Source organism: Euprymna scolopes, chromosome 19 (assembly GCF_053919585.1).
Source record: "Euprymna scolopes isolate OS-2025 chromosome 19, ASM5391958v1, whole genome shotgun sequence".
Classification (NCBI taxonomy): domain Eukaryota; kingdom Metazoa; phylum Mollusca; class Cephalopoda; order Sepiida; family Sepiolidae; genus Euprymna; species Euprymna scolopes.
In genome coordinates this window covers 149,546,880-149,565,114 of record NC_136500.1, presented here as the reverse complement: position 1 = coordinate 149,565,114, position 18,235 = coordinate 149,546,880, and the positions used below count along the sequence as shown (strand labels likewise).

The window sequence follows — 18,235 nt, the reverse complement described above, 5'->3', positions numbered from 1 at the left end:
GTTTTATTAAAAAAAAAAAAAATGTGTGTTTTTTTTTTTTTTTTTTTAAAGGTTTTAAACTTCGGACTTTACAGGTAAATTTCTAAAACACGGATTTTGTTTTTTTTTTGTTTTAAATTTGAATATATTATTTATTGACCTTTTCTCTTCAATTTGTGATATATAAAACTATTCAACATAAATTAATTATTTACTTTTTAAGAGAAACTTTAAAATGTGTGACACTTACACAAATGGGGGGGGGGCGTGAATTTAAAAAAAAAAACGTTTGTCTAAAATATTATATTCGGTTTATTGGAAAGAACATAAAATTTCACATTGACCCTGAAAATATCGTAAAAATAGAATCAATAGAAAAATTTGATAGATTTTTAAAGTTTAAAAATTGAAAAATATTGAGTTCGGAAAATTCATTACTGTTTTAAAAAAAAAAAAAAAAATTTTTCTATTACTTTTAAAACAACTGTAATAGTTTATTTTGGAAATATAATCCATAAAGAAAATAAATAACCCACTTTTAACAGAGACTTACGAGATTTTTATATTTTATTCGCAGTTTCGTGTTAGGGGTGTCAAAAATTCCTACAAAAATTCTGATACTGCTTCCATTTCTTGTTCCCTTTCGGTGGAGGAGCAGTCCTTCACGACTGAGACAATTTTTTTATTTTTGTATCTTTTCTCCACGTTAAAAAACGACCCTGGTGTCTAACTCTGTCCCGTGGGGAGGCATTGTAAATAGGTACAATTTTTGTTGTCTACAGCGATAGACTTTTTGGTAAATTTTTACATGAGGTCCACCGGCTGATGTACACGACTCACCACTTATCAAGCCCCGGAAGCCACTTGAGGATGTTCAGTACGTTAGTGTTGAGATTTTTAAAGTGTCTTACTAAATGGGGGCGGTTCATCAGGAATTTGTTTATGTTGGACTTGAAAACATTCAGGTTGTAGTCACGAAATACGCATTGGCTCCGGTGTTCAGTGTTGTGATGTTTTTCGACATGAGAAAAATCACCCAGGACATTCGTGATTGGTAGTTGTTTACTTTTGATTATAGCCACAAGTGCTAATCTGGATTTGCACCAATTTTCCTGTCTCCAGCCAAAATATATGCAAAAAAAAAAAAAAAAAAAAAAAAAAAACACAACAAAATAATCCGAACAACGCAAAAATAAACAAACAAAAAAAAAACAAAGAAACATAAAATTCGAACAGCGCAAAAAAAAAAAATGAAGAAAAACATAAAATAATTCGAGCCATGCACCCCCCCCCCCAAAAAAAATATAAAATAATCCAAACAGCGCAAAGTCAAAAAACAAAAACAAACGACACCACATGCGCAAAATAATAAGCACTCCCTTGAACTAGATATGTACAACATCGGAGCCGATACGTATTTCGCTAGATAGGCCACACTCGTGTACGTCCGCCTATTTAAATTTTGCAGAGAGTAGTAGTTTTCAAGATATAAAGACCCGTATTATGCACTGTAATTCACTGACCACCATGTTTCTATGTGCATGCCAACTCACCGTTCACATTCAAACTATCAATTTTTACAGGTTTTTGGGTATGCTAACAATCACCTCCCGAAATGGGGTGCTTATTCCGAAAGCTGTTCTTAACATAGGGAGGTTGGGGATGTTTATTCCGGAAGCCGTTCTTAACATGGGAAGGTTGAGTGTGTTTATTCTGAAGGCCGTTCTTAACATGAAATTACTCAAGGAAATGAAAAGAATTGTAATTGTTTTTTTTTTTTTTTTTACACGTATGCACATTGCTAATTTCTTGGTTGCGAAAAAAGAGGATTTGCTTAACCCTTATCCTCGAGTGGCCTCTTAGCCTTGATAAGCGGTGATGCCAATGTAAAAAAAAAAAAAGTGTCAGTTGCAGAGAAGTAGATTTGTTTATCGTGCACGCGTACAAACATGACCACCAGTGAATTACGGTGCATAATACAGGTCTTTATATCTCGATAACTACTTGTCTTTGTAAAAAAATTTTTATTGTATTTTCAAGTTAAATTCGGCTTTCTTCAAGCAAAGATCACTGACAATGGCTGACACCTCTATTCCAAATTTGTGTTCATATGACTGCTTGCTTCTCACCAATATAAATGATTGCACATTAAAAATAACTTTTTAAAAAAATCAAACTTTCTTCAAGCAAAGACACCCCCACGCCATTAAAAACCTTGGCATTTGTATTACAATCCACAGAAATATGCTTGTGCCAATGTCAAGGTCGAATCACCGGTGTTAGTTGAAATGTGCGCTTGTCACCGCCAGGCGGCAGCGTCTGCTACAGGGTATCTATTCTTTACTTGATCCAAAAATCTTTATGATGTACATACTCATCACAGAACAAAGGTGTCATATTCTAAAAATCATGTAGGTTTGGCTAGTAAACGTTAATATTTAACTATCAAAGGTCAATTAAAGATAAATTTGTTCATTACTGTGATATGACAATTAGGTATATACGATTGGTTTTGCTTGACATTCAATATTTCATTCTAATAACGAAGAAGCAGAAAAGTTTTATGATACTTGTATAGAATAGTGATGTTTTAAACAAGCGCATTTCGGGGGAAAACGTTATTACGTACTTACATGTCATGTCGAAATTAGTATAAACTCCAAATATTATGAAAAATGATACATAGAAATATAATTTAGAGTTTAGTGATTTAGTTTTATTGCATGTTTTTGATGTGGAATAGTTTGCAAGAGCCAGGGGAGGTAACTCCAATCGATCATTTTGACAAATTACATTTCACCATTTTTTAAACATAAAATGTTGGAACATAATTGTGACATTTTCTTTTTTTTAATACATCTTCCTATGGTGGGTGGGAGGAAGGTAAATATTACCTTCTAAAGGATGAGGTTATTTAGTCAAGAAGGAAGTGTGTGTGTGATGTCATAAAGAATAAATGATAGTTGCCAAGTCTTTTTGAAAGCAGCAGCAACAATTGTGACTGTTGGTTTAAAAACAATACAATTCTTTAAAATTAGAAAAAAGAAGTTAATTCTTTCGTTTCTGAATTTTTTTTTTTTTTTTTTTTAGATGGGGATTGATTATTTGTATTTCTTTTTTTTTTACAAAGGGGTCACCACTTATCAAGGTCCAGAGGCCACTCGAGGATAAGGGTTAATAAGTGCATAGTGGTCAATGGGACAATGACGTAGTAACTGTTAGTGGAAATTTGGCAAATTGGATTACTTAAGGGGAACAATTCGTACAGGACTTTGTTTACATTGGACTTGAAGACAACCATATTATAGTTAATCGGAAAACGGGCAAATGGAAGCGTTCCACAGGCGTGCAGTTCTAAGAAGGAAACTTTGTTCATGGAATCTACATTTAGGTTTAGGAAAAGATAAAGAGTAGAGGAAATTATTGATAGTGTTTTTAGCTAGACGAGTGTTTCTCGTGAAAGTTTGTCGAGGGGGGACCATAGATTGGAGCTTAGATGAGCAATTGTCATGAAAGTAATGATAAAGCAGAGACAAACTCGCAACATCTCTTCTGTGAGAAAGAGGTTGCCGAGAAGAGAAAAGGGCATCCCCCCCACTAGGCTACAAAGTTTATTTTGAACTCTATCAAGGCAGGATAAGTCCTTTCTAGCAGCTTCTGCCCAGATGTGGCAATAGTACTCCATTCTTGGATGTACTTGGCTCTTATATAAGTAGAGAATTGCATCAGCAGTGAGATATCTACTGGATCGATAGAAGGATCCGACCATTTTTCCAGCGGCCTTGGCAATGGATTTGATGTACGTGTTCATTTCATATCAGGAATAATGGTCAAGCCCAGGAGCTTGTCAAAACATGAAGCCTCCCCAAGATGAGAGCCATTCATTTGAATTGATGCCAGATGAGGATCAGTGTTGAGGATGTAAAGACAGAGGCTTGGTTTCAGATGTATTAAATGTAACCAGCCACTTCTTTTCCCATTGTACCACATGCTCAAGATCAGAAGAGAGAGAATTAGAGAGAATGATTGTTTATGGTCTTTGATGTTCTGCCATAGATAGTAGTGTCATCAGCATAAATATCTATGAATGATCTAAGGAAAGATTAATGATGTAGATTAGGAAGAGAGTTAGGCCCAGGATGGACCCCTAAGGGACTCCAGCATTAATACTGTGAGCTTCTGATTTCTGCCCATCAACTGCTACTCATGAACCTATCAGAGAGAAATGATTTGATAATTGAAAAGAAATTTTCAGCTATACCGTAACTGGAGATCTTGTGAAGTAGACCTTTATGCCATGCGCTATCAAAGGCCTTTGATATGTCAAAAGCAACTGCCCTAGAAAGGAAGCCTCTGTCAAGAGATTCACTAATCCTATGAGATAGAACCGTGAGCACATCTGCTGTAGGTCTAGCAGAACGGAAACCAAATTGCACGCCACTAAGAAGTTTATTTTTGTTGAGGTAGTTGACTACTTTATTTAACAGATTCCAGCAACTTACTCATGACGCATTGGAGACTTATAGAGGGAAATGACCGATTACCTGAATTCTTATATACAGGGCATTACAATGTTTCGGTTGATACAACTCTCTACCTTCTTCAGGTGTATCTTATCGAACTCTGGAATCTCTAATGGACTTGGGAACTTGCACGGAATTTCGAACATGCTCTTTTCAAGTATAGAAATATTCTGTGTTTATGAATATGGAAATTTACCTAAATAGGAAAGCGTAAAATATTTGTTCATGTCTTTAGAGTTCTTGCAGAACAGGGGCTTCATTAGCTGCGATATCAAGGAAGTTTGAGCCAGTAATCTAAGGCCAGTGAATTATCCATAGATCTGAAAAATCGTAATCCAAACTTCAATTTCACAAATTATATTTGATTTAAAATTAAGAAAAGTCAATTGCTATATTGCAAAATATAAAATCTCTATCAGACCTACATCGCCATGTAAACGTCACGGACACAGATTATAGCAGCAGCCATACAAAAACATTACGAATAACCAACAGTAATGGCGAATGTTCATGCTGACCAGTCACAGTTTGATTGGATATGGATTGCAACTATCTTATGTCCATCCTTTTGTTACAATAGCCATTGTTCCTAATATTTATTAATGACCTCCCCGACGAAACTGCCTCTAAGATGGGTATATATTCTGATGACACCACACTCTATAACAGGCATGACAGGAAAACAAATGAGCACATATCTAAAGAAATGGCAGAAACACTAGAGGATGACCTCCAATCTGTAGTGGAATGGGGACAAAAATGGATGGTCACATTCAATGCCGCCAAGACTAAACTCGTTTCCTTCAATAATTACAAGAAACCTTCTCTACCACATATAGCAATGGCCAACGACTGTTTATCTGAGAGTACGTCTTTCAAACTCCTTGGCCTAACGTTCACAGGAAACATGAGTTGGAACAATTACATTGAAGGCATTGCCAGGGCCGCTGCAAGGGAGGTGGGCTCTCTCTACCGTGCTAGAAAACTACTAACACCCGAAAGTATCCTGTACCTCTATAAGGCCACCATTCGCCCATGTATGGAGTATTGCTGTCACATTTGGGCTGGTGCATCTGCTACTAGTCCCTCGCTTCTTGACAAGGTTCAAAAGAGAGTCACAAATCTAATAGGCCCTGAACTGGCATCTAAGCTTCAGCCTCTGTCCCATCGACGAAACGTTGCATCCCTCTGCCTGTTCTACAAGTATTTTCATTACAATACCCAGTTTAGTCCTTCCACTAAAGAAATATTCAAGCTCGAAAGAAAACATTTCAATTTCAACAACAGACCAAAACATATATTGACAAAATAATTTGAAGAAAAACATTGTGAGGGACAAACTTTGTTTAAATCTATTCACAGATATATCAAGTTTGATTTGATACAAACAAACACAAGTTCCAGGAAATGTAGATCTCCTTACAGTGGGTCAAACTAACACACCAAAAATAAGGATGAACGTTCACTCCATTAAGCCGATATTACAAGAAAAGGTTTTCCTTTTCTTGTCAGTAAGAAAAACATTAAATAAGTAAAAATGAGATAGGCTAGACCGAGATTTGAACTTGGTAAGCTAGGTTCGGAAATAGATTCAGAAGGAATTCGATTGTTTAGACATGTTTGTGTAAAAAGAAATTTTGATTGTCAATTCTTTTTTTATGAAAACTGAATTAAAATAAGGTCAGTTAAGAGAACGAACAATAGCAAATTTAAATATGTTGGAAAATAAGTCAGGTCGAGAAATAGGTTAGAGAAATTCATTGCCTAAAAAAGTGGTTTGGAAACATGCTGAACGGACGCATGTTAGGACACATGGACCGAGCACGTGGCCAGACACGCGTATGACGTCATGGAGAAATGGATTCTCATTATAGTTTGCTAGTTTGAGGAGATTAGACAGACAGGGTCGGACAGACAGTCAGAGTTGGACAGACAGGAGACAGAAGGCAGTCCCCCTTTGGAAGCGAAGGGTTAGAGTTTTAATCATGTAGTCGACTTTTGAATTCCTGGATGTGAAATCATTGCAACCAGCTGAAGTAATAAAGGAACATCTCACCAATTTTGTAACGACGTTTCCGTGTTGGTAATGTGTAATCTTATATGAACTTGTTCTACACATCTTTTTAATAAACTTTGTGTATAACCGATCTAAGAAATGTGTCCCTCTCTCCATCATAAGTAATGGCAGTCCCCTCCTGTGTTATAAGAACTGATCCCTCCTCTTTAAAACATGTGTTAAGAAGAAACATCCACAGAACTGTATAAATGTCTTCTATCCTCCTCTCCTCGTGTATTACCTGTCTCGTCTCTTTTTAAAATGTACCCGATATGTCACCACAATATGAACACCCGGCTATACAACAAGCCCGTGTATCTACAACTATGCCTGTGCATACGTGTTTAAATACTGACGCTTAACAGCTGACTGAAGCAGCTGGTGAGTGAGAAGCCAAGTCTCGTGTGAACTATCTTTTTGCTCTTCGTCAATGACGACGACGTCTCCCTCTTCGCCATAGCAGCAGCAACCCACAAACTTCAACACCAGTATATGACTCCTACAATCACCCTGCTATACTGCTTTCTTCTTGTTTGTGCCGTTCCTGACATCTAAAGTTAATGCGCAATAAGGATACAGTGTCGAAGACAATTTTAACCCTCCTTTCTTTCAGGCTTCGATACTTCTTAAAACAAAGGGACATTACTTATTTCATTTCCTGTTGGAACATACTGATAAAAACAGACAATCTTAGCCATTTTGCTTCTTCAAAATATTTAAACTTAATATTCCTGTCTGTCTTGCTACCATATGCTCATTTGTTTTTGTATTTGTCGACATCTTTATAACAGTGTCGGATTTTGAGTAGCGAGTTTTGACATTAAAGTGTCGAGTTTTGGATTAGCGATGTTCGATAGCAGTGTGACAGGTTTGGAGCAATGAGTTTTGACAGCAGTGTGTAAAATTTAATCTTAGAAATTGTTACTTGAAAAGTGTGGCATAGTTAACTCGTGATTATTTAACCACATCATCCAGACGGTTTGAACTTCTTTGTGTCTGTGGAGAATTCGCCTTTTTCTTATCTATATATATAAAAGCCAAAATGTGTGTCTGTCTGTCTGTGTACATTTCCCTACCAATAACTCTGTCAATTTTAGGTCTACAGACACGAGATTTGACATAAAGGGTATTGAGATTTGGGAAATCGTTTTAATCGGTTTTCAGTTAGAAATTTGGCTGTTAAGGGCTCAAAGTTTGACCTTTGAAAACTCTACCAAACTCCTCTGTCAATTTTGAGTCTAAACACTTGAAATTTAAAATGTCGGTTACTTGGATATGGATCTAACTTAATCATTTGATTTGAGCCCAAAACAGTAAATATGGAAAAAAATTGTATCTTCATGACAAGATGGCTTCTACGCATGCGTTGACATGCGTAAAAGACGTACCTTGAATTCGTTTAAATATTATAAAAACTGATCTACATTTGCTCACGCGTCCATAGAACAATGAATGAATTGACAGCATCGTTATCTTAAGATTGCAGGTTCAATCCGAGTTATCATATATTTTTTTTTTGATTTCTAAACTTTTAATATTGAAACAAGGTTATTTATACCATTTTTTTTTTTCGCTTTTCGCTGTTTTTTTTGTTTGTTTTTCCGAACACGTTTATTTTTATTTTTTATTTTTATTTTTTTTTGTTTGTTTTTGTTTATCTGATTTTACGTCCGTTTGCTGTTTGTTTTTTTTTTTTTTTTTTTTTTTCTGATTTTTTAAAAAAGTTTAAACAGGTTTATTACTTCGCTTATTCTTTACCCCCCTCCCTACACACACACAAACACCCGGGCAATGCCGGGTACCCCCGCTAGTCTTTAATAAGATACATTTTATGATGATGATGCAGCAATTGGTATCAAGTGCAAATAATAATGACCTGATGTTCATTTGTTTTCATTGTAGAAAAGAAGTTCAGTGAGAAAAGTTAGTTTTAAAATGAAAAAGTTTATACATTTGTTTTTGATGACAAGATAACAGTGTGAAAGAATGAATGCGTCATGTCTGTGTTAGCTTACGACTGTATGTGCATGCGTGAGTTGAGAAATGCGTTATTTTTGCTTTCTCGAACGGCGAATAGTGGGTTGAGGGAAGCTAGTGTAAAGCAAACGTTAATGCGGTCATGGACTTTGGCTCAAACTTTTCATTGAGGAAAAATCTTTTTTCTTTTTTATGCATTCAGGTTGTGAATCAAAATAGCAAATGTGAGGTTACGATCAGGATTTGGTTCTGGGGTTCGCGAAAGAGCGAGTCACTCACTTGACAACCGCACGTTTCTGCCCTCTTCTTTTCCAATCGACCAAACCTGGCCTCTTGCCACCAATGTCACCTCGCACAATCTGAACGCCAGCAACACAAAATACTTTTCAAGAGAAAATGTTCACGACTCTTTTCTTTTTGTGTTCATTGCAGGGAATTTTTCCCGGCTTTTATATCTTCCTATCAAAAAAAAAAAAAGGAAGAGGCAACAAAAAAAAAAAATAGCTTCTCCCATCATGCAATTTAAAATTTCTTAGCAGATATTTGATAATTTTTTATTTCTTTATTCTTTTTAAAAATTTCTTTGCAGATATTTGATAATTTTTCATTTCTTTATTCTTTTATAAAATTTCTTTGCAGATATTTGATAATTTTTTATTTCTTTATTCTTTTTTTAAATTTCTTTGCAGATATTTGATAATTTTTCATTTCTTTATTCTTTTTAAAAATTCTTTGCAGATATTTGATGCTGGAAATGCATTCAAGATTTTGAAGATTGTTTCTGATGGCAGCAAAGTGAATTATGAAGATGAAGAAAATGATGAAGATGAGGATGAGGCTACAATGGATGATGAATCTGCATATAGCTGGCAGGTAGTCTATGAATCCTCGAAACCTCTCCAATTAGATGACCCAGAACAGTTAAGTACAACAAAAAAAACGATCCGTTTGCTTTTCGACTATGTATGCAAAATTCTTGGTGTTCAGAATATTATAAATAGATCCACACTATATTTCTTTTGGTCAATTAATGCATGTACAGTGTGCCTGAGTGTTATATTCATACTAGTTGATGTAGTGTCAACACAGTCTGACAGTCTTCCCTACTTTGGAGTAGGGAATGACCTTGCATCTGTGTATTTCTAGGAGGTCCACCTTCCCAGGCCTTGCTTCTCATCTATTGGGTGGAGTAAGTTTATTGTTTACTGCCTAAGACACTCCTACCGGGAATGCTGATGGGAGTGCTCCTCATTAGCATTTTTAAAAAATTACAAAAAAAAAATTTCTTTTAGTTTTCTTTTAATAATTTTTTTATTACTTGTTCTATTATTGTTTTTAGTTATTTTTTAATCATTTTTATCTTAAATTATTTTTTAATTTATTTTATTTTCATATTTTATTTAATTACATTTTAATTATTTTAAAATTATTTTTTTATTTTTTATTTTTAGTTATTTTTTATTTTATTTTTTATTTCTTTATTTTATTTTTTAAAATTATTTTTTATATTATTTTTTTTTTAAATTATTTTTTATATTATTTTTTTTTAAATTATTTTTTATATTATTTTTTTTTAATTACTTTTTTATATTTTTTTTTAAATTATTTTTTTATATTATTTTTTAAAATTATTTTTTTATATTATTTTTTAAAATTATTTTTTATATTTTTTTTAAATTATTTTTTTATATTATTTTTTTAAAATTATTTTTTTATATTATTTTTTTTTTAATTACTTTTTTATATTTTTTTTTTAAATTATTTTTTATTTTTTTTTTAAATTATTTTTTATATTATTTTTTTTTAAATTATTTTTTTATATTATTTTTTTTTTAATTACTTTTTTATATTATTTTTTTTTTAAATTATTTTTTTATATTATTTTTTAAAATTATTTTTTATATTTTTTTTTAATTATTTTTTTATATTATTTTTTTTAAAATTATTTTTTATATTATTTTTTTTTTAATTACTTTATATTATTTTTTTTTAAAATTATTTTTTATATTTTTTTTTAATTACTTTTTTATATATTTTTTTTAATTATTTTTTTATATTATTTTTTAAAATTATTTTTTATATTTTTTTTTAATTATTTTTTTAATTATTTTTTTTTAAATTATTTTTTTATATTATTTTTTTTTAAATTATTTTTTTATATTTTTTTTTAAAAGTTATTTTTTATATTATTTTTTTTTTAATTTTTTTTTTAATTATTTTTTTATATTATTTTTTAAAATTATTTTTTTATATTATTTTTTAAAATTATTTTTTTATATTATTTTTATTTTAAATTCTTTTTATTTAAAATTATTTAAATTTATTTAAAAATATTTAAATTTATTTAAAATTATTTAAATTTATTTAAAATTATTTAAATTTATTTAAAATTATTTAAATTTATTTAAATTTATTTAAAATTATTTAAAATTATTTAAAATTATTTAAATTTATTTAAAATTATTTAAAATTATTTAAATTTATTTAAAATTATTTAAATTTATTTAAAATTATTTAAAATTATTTAATTATTTAAATTTATTTAAATTTATTTAAATTTATTTAAAATTATTTAAATTTATTTAAATTTATTTTTATTTAAATTTATTTTTATTTAAATTTATTTAAATTTATTTAAAATTATTTAAATTTATTTAAATTTATTTAAATAAAAAGAATTTAAAATAAAAATAATGTAAAATAAAAATAATTTAAAATAAAAATAATTTAAAATTCTTTTTATTTTAAATTATTTTTATTTTAAATTCTTTTTATTTTAAATTCTTTTTATTTAAAATTATTTAAAATTATTTAAAATTATTTAAATTTATTTAAATTTATTTAAATTTATTTAAAATAATTTAAAAATATTTAAATTTTTTTATTTAAAATTATTTAAAATTATTTTTATTTAAATTTATTTAAAATTATTTAAAATTATTTAAAATTATTTAAAATTATTTAAATTTATTTAAAATTATTTTTTTTTATTCTTTCCAGTATTTACTTGATTGACCACTCGTGGACATATTGGCCAAAAAATGCTCGTTCCAATCTTGAAGAGATTGCTTGTCTTCCAGAGCGAATGGCCAGTCTGATGGACATAAATACGACCGATGTGACAAAAGATGGCCTTACCGAACAAATTCTCAACAAAATGTGGCTGTAAGTAAAAACTGAAACCTTTTCTATTCTTACATCCTGTGATCTGTTTGGTTTTAGAAATGTCCGACAGGAGAAACTGAAGTTTTGTGTCTTATACAGTACTAGCAGGGCTACCCGGCATTGCTCGGGACCGTATAAACAATGAAAAAACAAAAGCAGATATTGAACATATGTTTTATTCTTAGGGGAGAGGAATCTTTCATCTCAAGTTTTAGCATTACAAACAAACATTTGTCTTTTATATATATATAGATAATGACAGGTTTTTTGGGGGCCCCCTCGAAGATAACTGATCAGTTGACCAACTTCTAGTGGTCCGTTTGACGTGAAATTTCGATATTTGTCATCCGGGTGATGGGGCTTCGATATGATACCAAATTTGTCAAGTTTGGTTCCGTCTTTCAAAAGTTTTAGCGTTACAAACAAACATACATACATACACACAGACGTTTGGCTTTTATATATATAGATGGGACATAAATGAACATCTCCGTTCCAAATAAAAACTTTTCGATATAATTATTTATCAAGCAAAAATAAGTATCCTCACCAAAAATTAGGAAAAATTATTAGATTTTTCGTATTCTGCCAAATCCACCATTGATGACTTCCCCCACTCTACCCTACAAGATAATCAGATGGTCCGCCGACGGACGAACATGATGAGAATGGGAATACCCGTAAAGCAAAGAGAGGTAAGTCAGTGTGTCATTTAACCAAATAACAAATAGAATGGCTGTTTGGCAAAATATGTACATTGAATTTTATTTCTGACTAGCGGGGGTACCTGGCGATGCCCGGGTGTTTTGAGGTGTGTATGGTTTTGGGTAAATCCAAACTCCCGGGGGGAGGGGGGGGGTTAAAATAAAAAAAAGTTTTGGTAGATAAGTATGAGGATCGAACCCTTGAGGCAAAGTTGGAAATTAAAGTGTTTAAAAAAAAACCGTACGCCGCTAACCACTGGGCCACGGAGACGTACAAAGGAACACGTTTGAATTTATTTATTTGAAAGTTAACTCTGCTGCTTCTATTTGACCTAATTATTGAGGTCAAACAGAACAGTTAACTTGGGTTTGACTGGTTTTTTCCCCAACCCCACATTGATCAAAGTTGATTGCTTCTGGACGTTTCCCGGGCGCAATGCCGAGAACTGTGTTAACTTGGAATTAGTTCCACTTTTTATACGAAAAAGCTGAATCAACACGTGAGAAGCCAAAATAGCAATAATTTTGTAAAAGTCGATGTAAATAAATCTAGACGCGACGCACTTTCCCAAATCCTAGATATTATATATAGGAGGTATATAAACAGTTTTAAGCGATAGTAACGACCCCGGGAGCGCGTGTGAAAGAAGCCTTTTGAAGACATACACGAAATGATCACACACATTTTGCCTTTTATATATATAGAAGATTAAATATGAGTAATACAAGTAATGAGTAATAATATTCACTGTGGCCGTTCTTCAATGTGCTTTTCAGTCTATAATTTCTAAATCGACTTTCATCACTGTCATATATACACCTGGCAGCAAATAAAACTCAACACAGCTGGGCTATAAAAATATTTTGTTTATTCCCAATGGAAACCTTTTTGATTTAATATGACGGGTGTTGACATCAGTGAAGGCATGTGCGGGGGTGTGGTGCAGATGTTTTAGCAGCTTGTCCTGGCTCTGTGACCAACTCTTTCCTGACTGCTTTCTGTTGTCAATTTATATAAACATTCTTTCATTCTGGAATGTTTAATATTTCCCATTGTCTATTGTGTTGACCTTTTGACTGATATCCTCTTGCATATTTCTGGTCAAATTATGCATTTCAATAGACGATGGTGGAAAGCCTCGCGTTTCTCAAATAGAATTAATTTGCGTGTGAGCAGTCCATCAAATGCCTCTCTTCCTGGGGTCATCTACCAAATATCCATCAGAAAGGCAGATAGCTCAACAATAATTCTAACTTGTAAAATCTATGTTGTAATGCCTACGAATTTCCATTAATTGCTTAAAAATGATTTTCTTTATAAAAATAAAACTATTTGATCAATTTACTTGATTTTTGGAATATGATATTTTTGTTACATCATGGGTACGTACATCATACAGATTTTTCTTTTCATTTTTTAATATAAGGGGAATTCTAGACAAGAACCTTTTTTTTCTTTCTGTTTTGGAAAACTAGAGTGGCACTTGGTGGAGCAATACTTCGATGAACAATGGTAACAATTAAACTGATTAAATTAAAAATAAATCTTTTAAGATGTTCTAACAAGAGTGAGTAATGTTCTATAATATAAAAAGGCAAAATGAGCACGAGCGTTTGTGTGTGTGGGTGGGTGTTGTATTGTGGTGTGGCCCCCAGGTTGGGAATCGTAGTAGTTCGTAGGACCCCCTGGTTGTGGCACACAGCAGTTTTAATTACGTTGATCGTCTGTGGTTTCACCTGTTTACTAAGCGGTTGTCATGACAACGAGTTAAGACTAGTGAGTTATCTCACCTTAGACTGGCACTTTTTTCTTATCTTGCCTCTCGTCAATTGTCAAAAATGTCATAACAGTGTTGAACCTGGAAACAAATCGGTTGACAACTTAGAACGATCAGCCGTAACTTAAAAACATGCATTAAAGACGTAAGTCACAATTGCGTTTGTTTTTGTATAAAATTATATTTTACAATATCATACATATTTACAATTTAAACAGTTTGTCTTTTTCGTTTGGTGGTTTTGAAGTTCACAGCGATAGCAACAGCGTTCTCACAGTGATCTGAGGAGGGAAATGACGTTTCGATGACACGGTCTTCAGCGACGTTCTGTTGCCTTCTTCTCTCCTCTCTTCTGTCGCGCGTCTGTTCCTTATATGGCATTCAGCTCAACTTTCTGACGTCATGCGTCCTAGAGCTAATTTACATATAACCAACAGAATATTTAGGTCTCGGCTTCCACGTGAGTCCTTAGCACGTTTTTGTTTTATTTATTTAGTCGGACGATTACTTCTGCACGTGCCGATAATTCACCTGTCATCAGGAAATTCCATTCATTGTTTTTTTGGTCGCCGTAGAATGCCGTGCAAAATATGCAAATTCCAGTAACCTGAATTATCGTTTTTGTCAACAATTACGATCGTCCGACTTTTTCTATTTATACTGCGAATTCTTTTTCTTTAATTCATACTAGTGGACTATCAACATTCGATGTCCACTTATCAAGTTAATAAAAAGGGATTTTATTTTAACCTTTATGTATCGGTTAACCGCTACATAACATGGGGGTTCTCATGTCGGTCAGATTCCGGGAGAAGTTTTCGCATACTTTCCAGATCGTAATATCTCAGATTTGCAAAAGGATATTGTCTCATCTTTTTTTGATCAAGTTAAACAAATTTCCACTGTTCTGTCGTGTCAGCTGTTTGTCTTTTTCGCATGAATAAAGCGAAACTATTTGAATGCAAGCACCTGGTTCTCGAGCCAGGTAGTATCTGTTCTGTGATTGGTCCTTAGTTAATGTAGAGGAAACCCTTCATACTGAGACAATTACTGTTTATTTGGATACTGCCATGGTGTCCCCTTTTTTTTGGGGGGGGGGGCTAAAACCGACCTTTGTGGGAAGTTTAAAAGCAATGCCATTTCTGCAAGTCATCTTTTTGATTGACTACGTTAATTTGAACGCTTTACACTTTCAAGTGTTATGGAGTAGCGGTAAGACGTCAGATTTTTTTTTCACTTTCTTTTCCACCTTTGCTTCACGGGTGCGAGCCTGTCTACCTACTAACAGTTTTTTTTTTTTTTTTTTAAATTTTTACAGATCATTAATGGATAGTGATGAGACAGTTCTATTATTTTTTTCCAGTTCCAATACAATTACTGATTCTGTTGTTGTGGTTTTTTTTTCTGAATATTTAGCCATATATTTTAAAAGAATATTTTTGTTTTTAATTTTCAGATTACCATGAAACCTGACGTAATATGTATAGTTACAGAGTTATCTAGATACATAATTATGCAACCATATACGTCATAATTCACATTGACACACCGGTTCCCGTCAGATCACCGAAGTTAAGCAACATTGAGCTTGGTCAGTAAAATGGGTGACCATTTGGGAAGGTCAGGTGCTGTACGTGCTCTCCGCTTATCTCGGCATTGTTTCCAGTCATCTAACACTTCTTCTTGCCTGTGGACTCGAGCAGTGCTGATTCAGGAGAAGTGTGGTTAGAGATTGTGCAACTCTTGCCTCTCATACGCACAGCTATCCTTGCAGGCGGGTATCCATAGTCTCTTCCAATACAATTACCAATTCTTTTCCAAATATCTGACTCTGATACAATTTCTGATTGTTTTTAAATTTCTAAATATTTAGCTATAGATTTTTTTTTTTTTCCTGAAAATTATTGTCTTAGTGCTCGGCTGAGCTCCAATCTCTAGTCCCCACCTCGCCAAACTTTCACAAGAAACACTCGTCTAGCAGAAAACACTATCACTAATTTCCCCCACTCTTTATTTGTGCCTAAACCAAAGCGTAGATTCCATGAGCAAAGCTTCTTTCTTAGAACTGCACGCCTGTGGAATTGTCTTCCATTTTTCTGCTTTCCGGCTGACTAAAATATGGTTATCTTCAAGTCTAATGTAAACAAGTTTTTGATGAGCTGTTCCATATAAGTTAACAAATTTACCAAATTTCCATTACTAATGATTACTATATTGTCTAATTTCTACTGTACACTCTTTAACCCTTATCCTCGAGTGGCCTCTTGGCCTTGATAAATGGTGATTCCTATGTAAAAAAAAAACAACTATAACACCTCGCATAATATGTACACATATTTTCACAAATGTAAAAATACATTTGTTGGGGGTGATCTATAGATTTTAGTTTTTCTGTTTAAAATCAATAAATGTTTGTACTTACCATTATCAAAAGGAAATTAAATTCTAAACGAAACAAATTAAAATAATCATTTTTAGCATCAGAAAATACTGACGATTTTTTTTTTTTTTATTCCAACACCCTTAAAAGTTCTGATTTTTTTTTTTTTTTTTTTTTTTTTAATTTCCGATTAATCGTTCCAACACCTGAAGACCAAGGTTCAACCCTTGATAGTCATGCCAAACTCCGAAAACAGTACTTTTTGCTAAACACTCTTTGTGGAAAGATAAAGATTAAAGATAAATGGAGCAATCCAGGGAAAAGAGTAACAACTTTTTGTACAGTAATTTTTTTTTTTTTTTTTTTTTTTTAATGAAGTCACCACTTATCAAGGCCTGGAGGCCACTCAAGGACAAAGGTTAATGAGTGTACGGTAATCAATGGGACAATATCGTAGTAATCGTTAGTAGTGGAAATTTGGTAAATTGGATTACTTAAGGGGACAGCTCGTCAAGAACTTGTTTATGTTGGGCTTAACGATAATCAGATTGTAATCAGCTTGAAAGCAGGTAAAAGGAAGAGAATTCCACAGGTGTGCTGTTCTAAGAAAGAAACTTTGTTCATGGAATCTGCATTTAGATTTAGGCACAGATAAAAGGTGAGGGGGAATTATTGATAGTGGTTTCAGCTAGACGAGTGTGTGAGCGAATGAAAAAGAAGCCTTGGGTTGCCCTTGATTATAGTTGATCTATTTTTATTAAAGAAAGTGAAAGAATTAAGTAAATCATGAGTTGTCTGCCCCTGTGATTACTACTACATGAATAATGTAAGCAATCATTGATAATGGGATGGGGAGGGGGAGTAATGGGTATAGTTTTAGATATTTGAAAAAATACAATACTGTAATTTCTATCTTTTTTTTTTTTCCATGTTTTAGAATCATTGTTCTGGAAGTTTTGTCTGGAAGTGATGTTTCATGCTGCAAAACTAATCTTGTCGAATTTTGTCCTGTGTGTTGGGCATGCCAATATTAGGTTGGTGCAAAAATAATTTTTATTTTTATCAGATATATATCTCTGATATGTCAAAAAAAAACATTTTTGCACCAACCTAATAAATAGAGAATGTTTAGAATATGAATGCGTGTTTGTGTGCATGATTGTATGCTCTCGTGCGTGTTTAAAATCATTGCTTGGCTCCAACACCAGTCCGTGTTAATTCTCCCTACAAACAAAAAAACACCGCAATGATGCTCGTTTTCCTCTAACATGCTAGCAGGAGGTGGGTGGAGTGAGGGCTTTGCCCAGTTGTAAAATACGCTTAAATATGATATTTTGATTTGTCCAGATTTTGTATATATTATTATAGTCGTAGTCTCAAAAGTTTTTTAAAAAAAGTATTTGGGTGCCATCAGCTAGAATCAAAAGCAAAACTAGCATTCAAAGCTGGTGATGCTACCACTGTATCAACATGACACATATATGAACTGATTAAAAATTAAAAACAAACTAAGATGAATGTACAAAATGTTTAATGATTTTTTCGATTTTTAGCCATTTTTGATGTCTTAAAAACTGTCTTAGCGTTAAAAACTGTCTTAGCGTTAAAAACCGGCTAAAGACCTATAAAAGAACGGTCCATAAAAAATCCAATCATTTGAGGCCTTAGCGCCG

The 18,235-nt window shown here is 32.6% G+C and overlaps 1 protein-coding gene across 1 annotated transcript in view; it reads left to right on the top strand.

Annotated features, from left to right (window-relative positions):
* The window catches only part of LOC145240058 (tubulin--tyrosine ligase-like protein 12), a 64,939-nt gene that overhangs the window by 715 nt on the left and 45,989 nt on the right, over nucleotides 1–18,235 (top strand). The window contains exons 2-3 of the mRNA XM_080103679.1: nucleotides 9,274–9,455; nucleotides 11,536–11,700. Coding sequence (XP_079959805.1) covers nucleotides 9,274–9,455; nucleotides 11,536–11,700 — 347 coding nt within the window. The remainder of the gene's footprint in view (nucleotides 1–9,273; nucleotides 9,456–11,535; nucleotides 11,701–18,235) is intronic.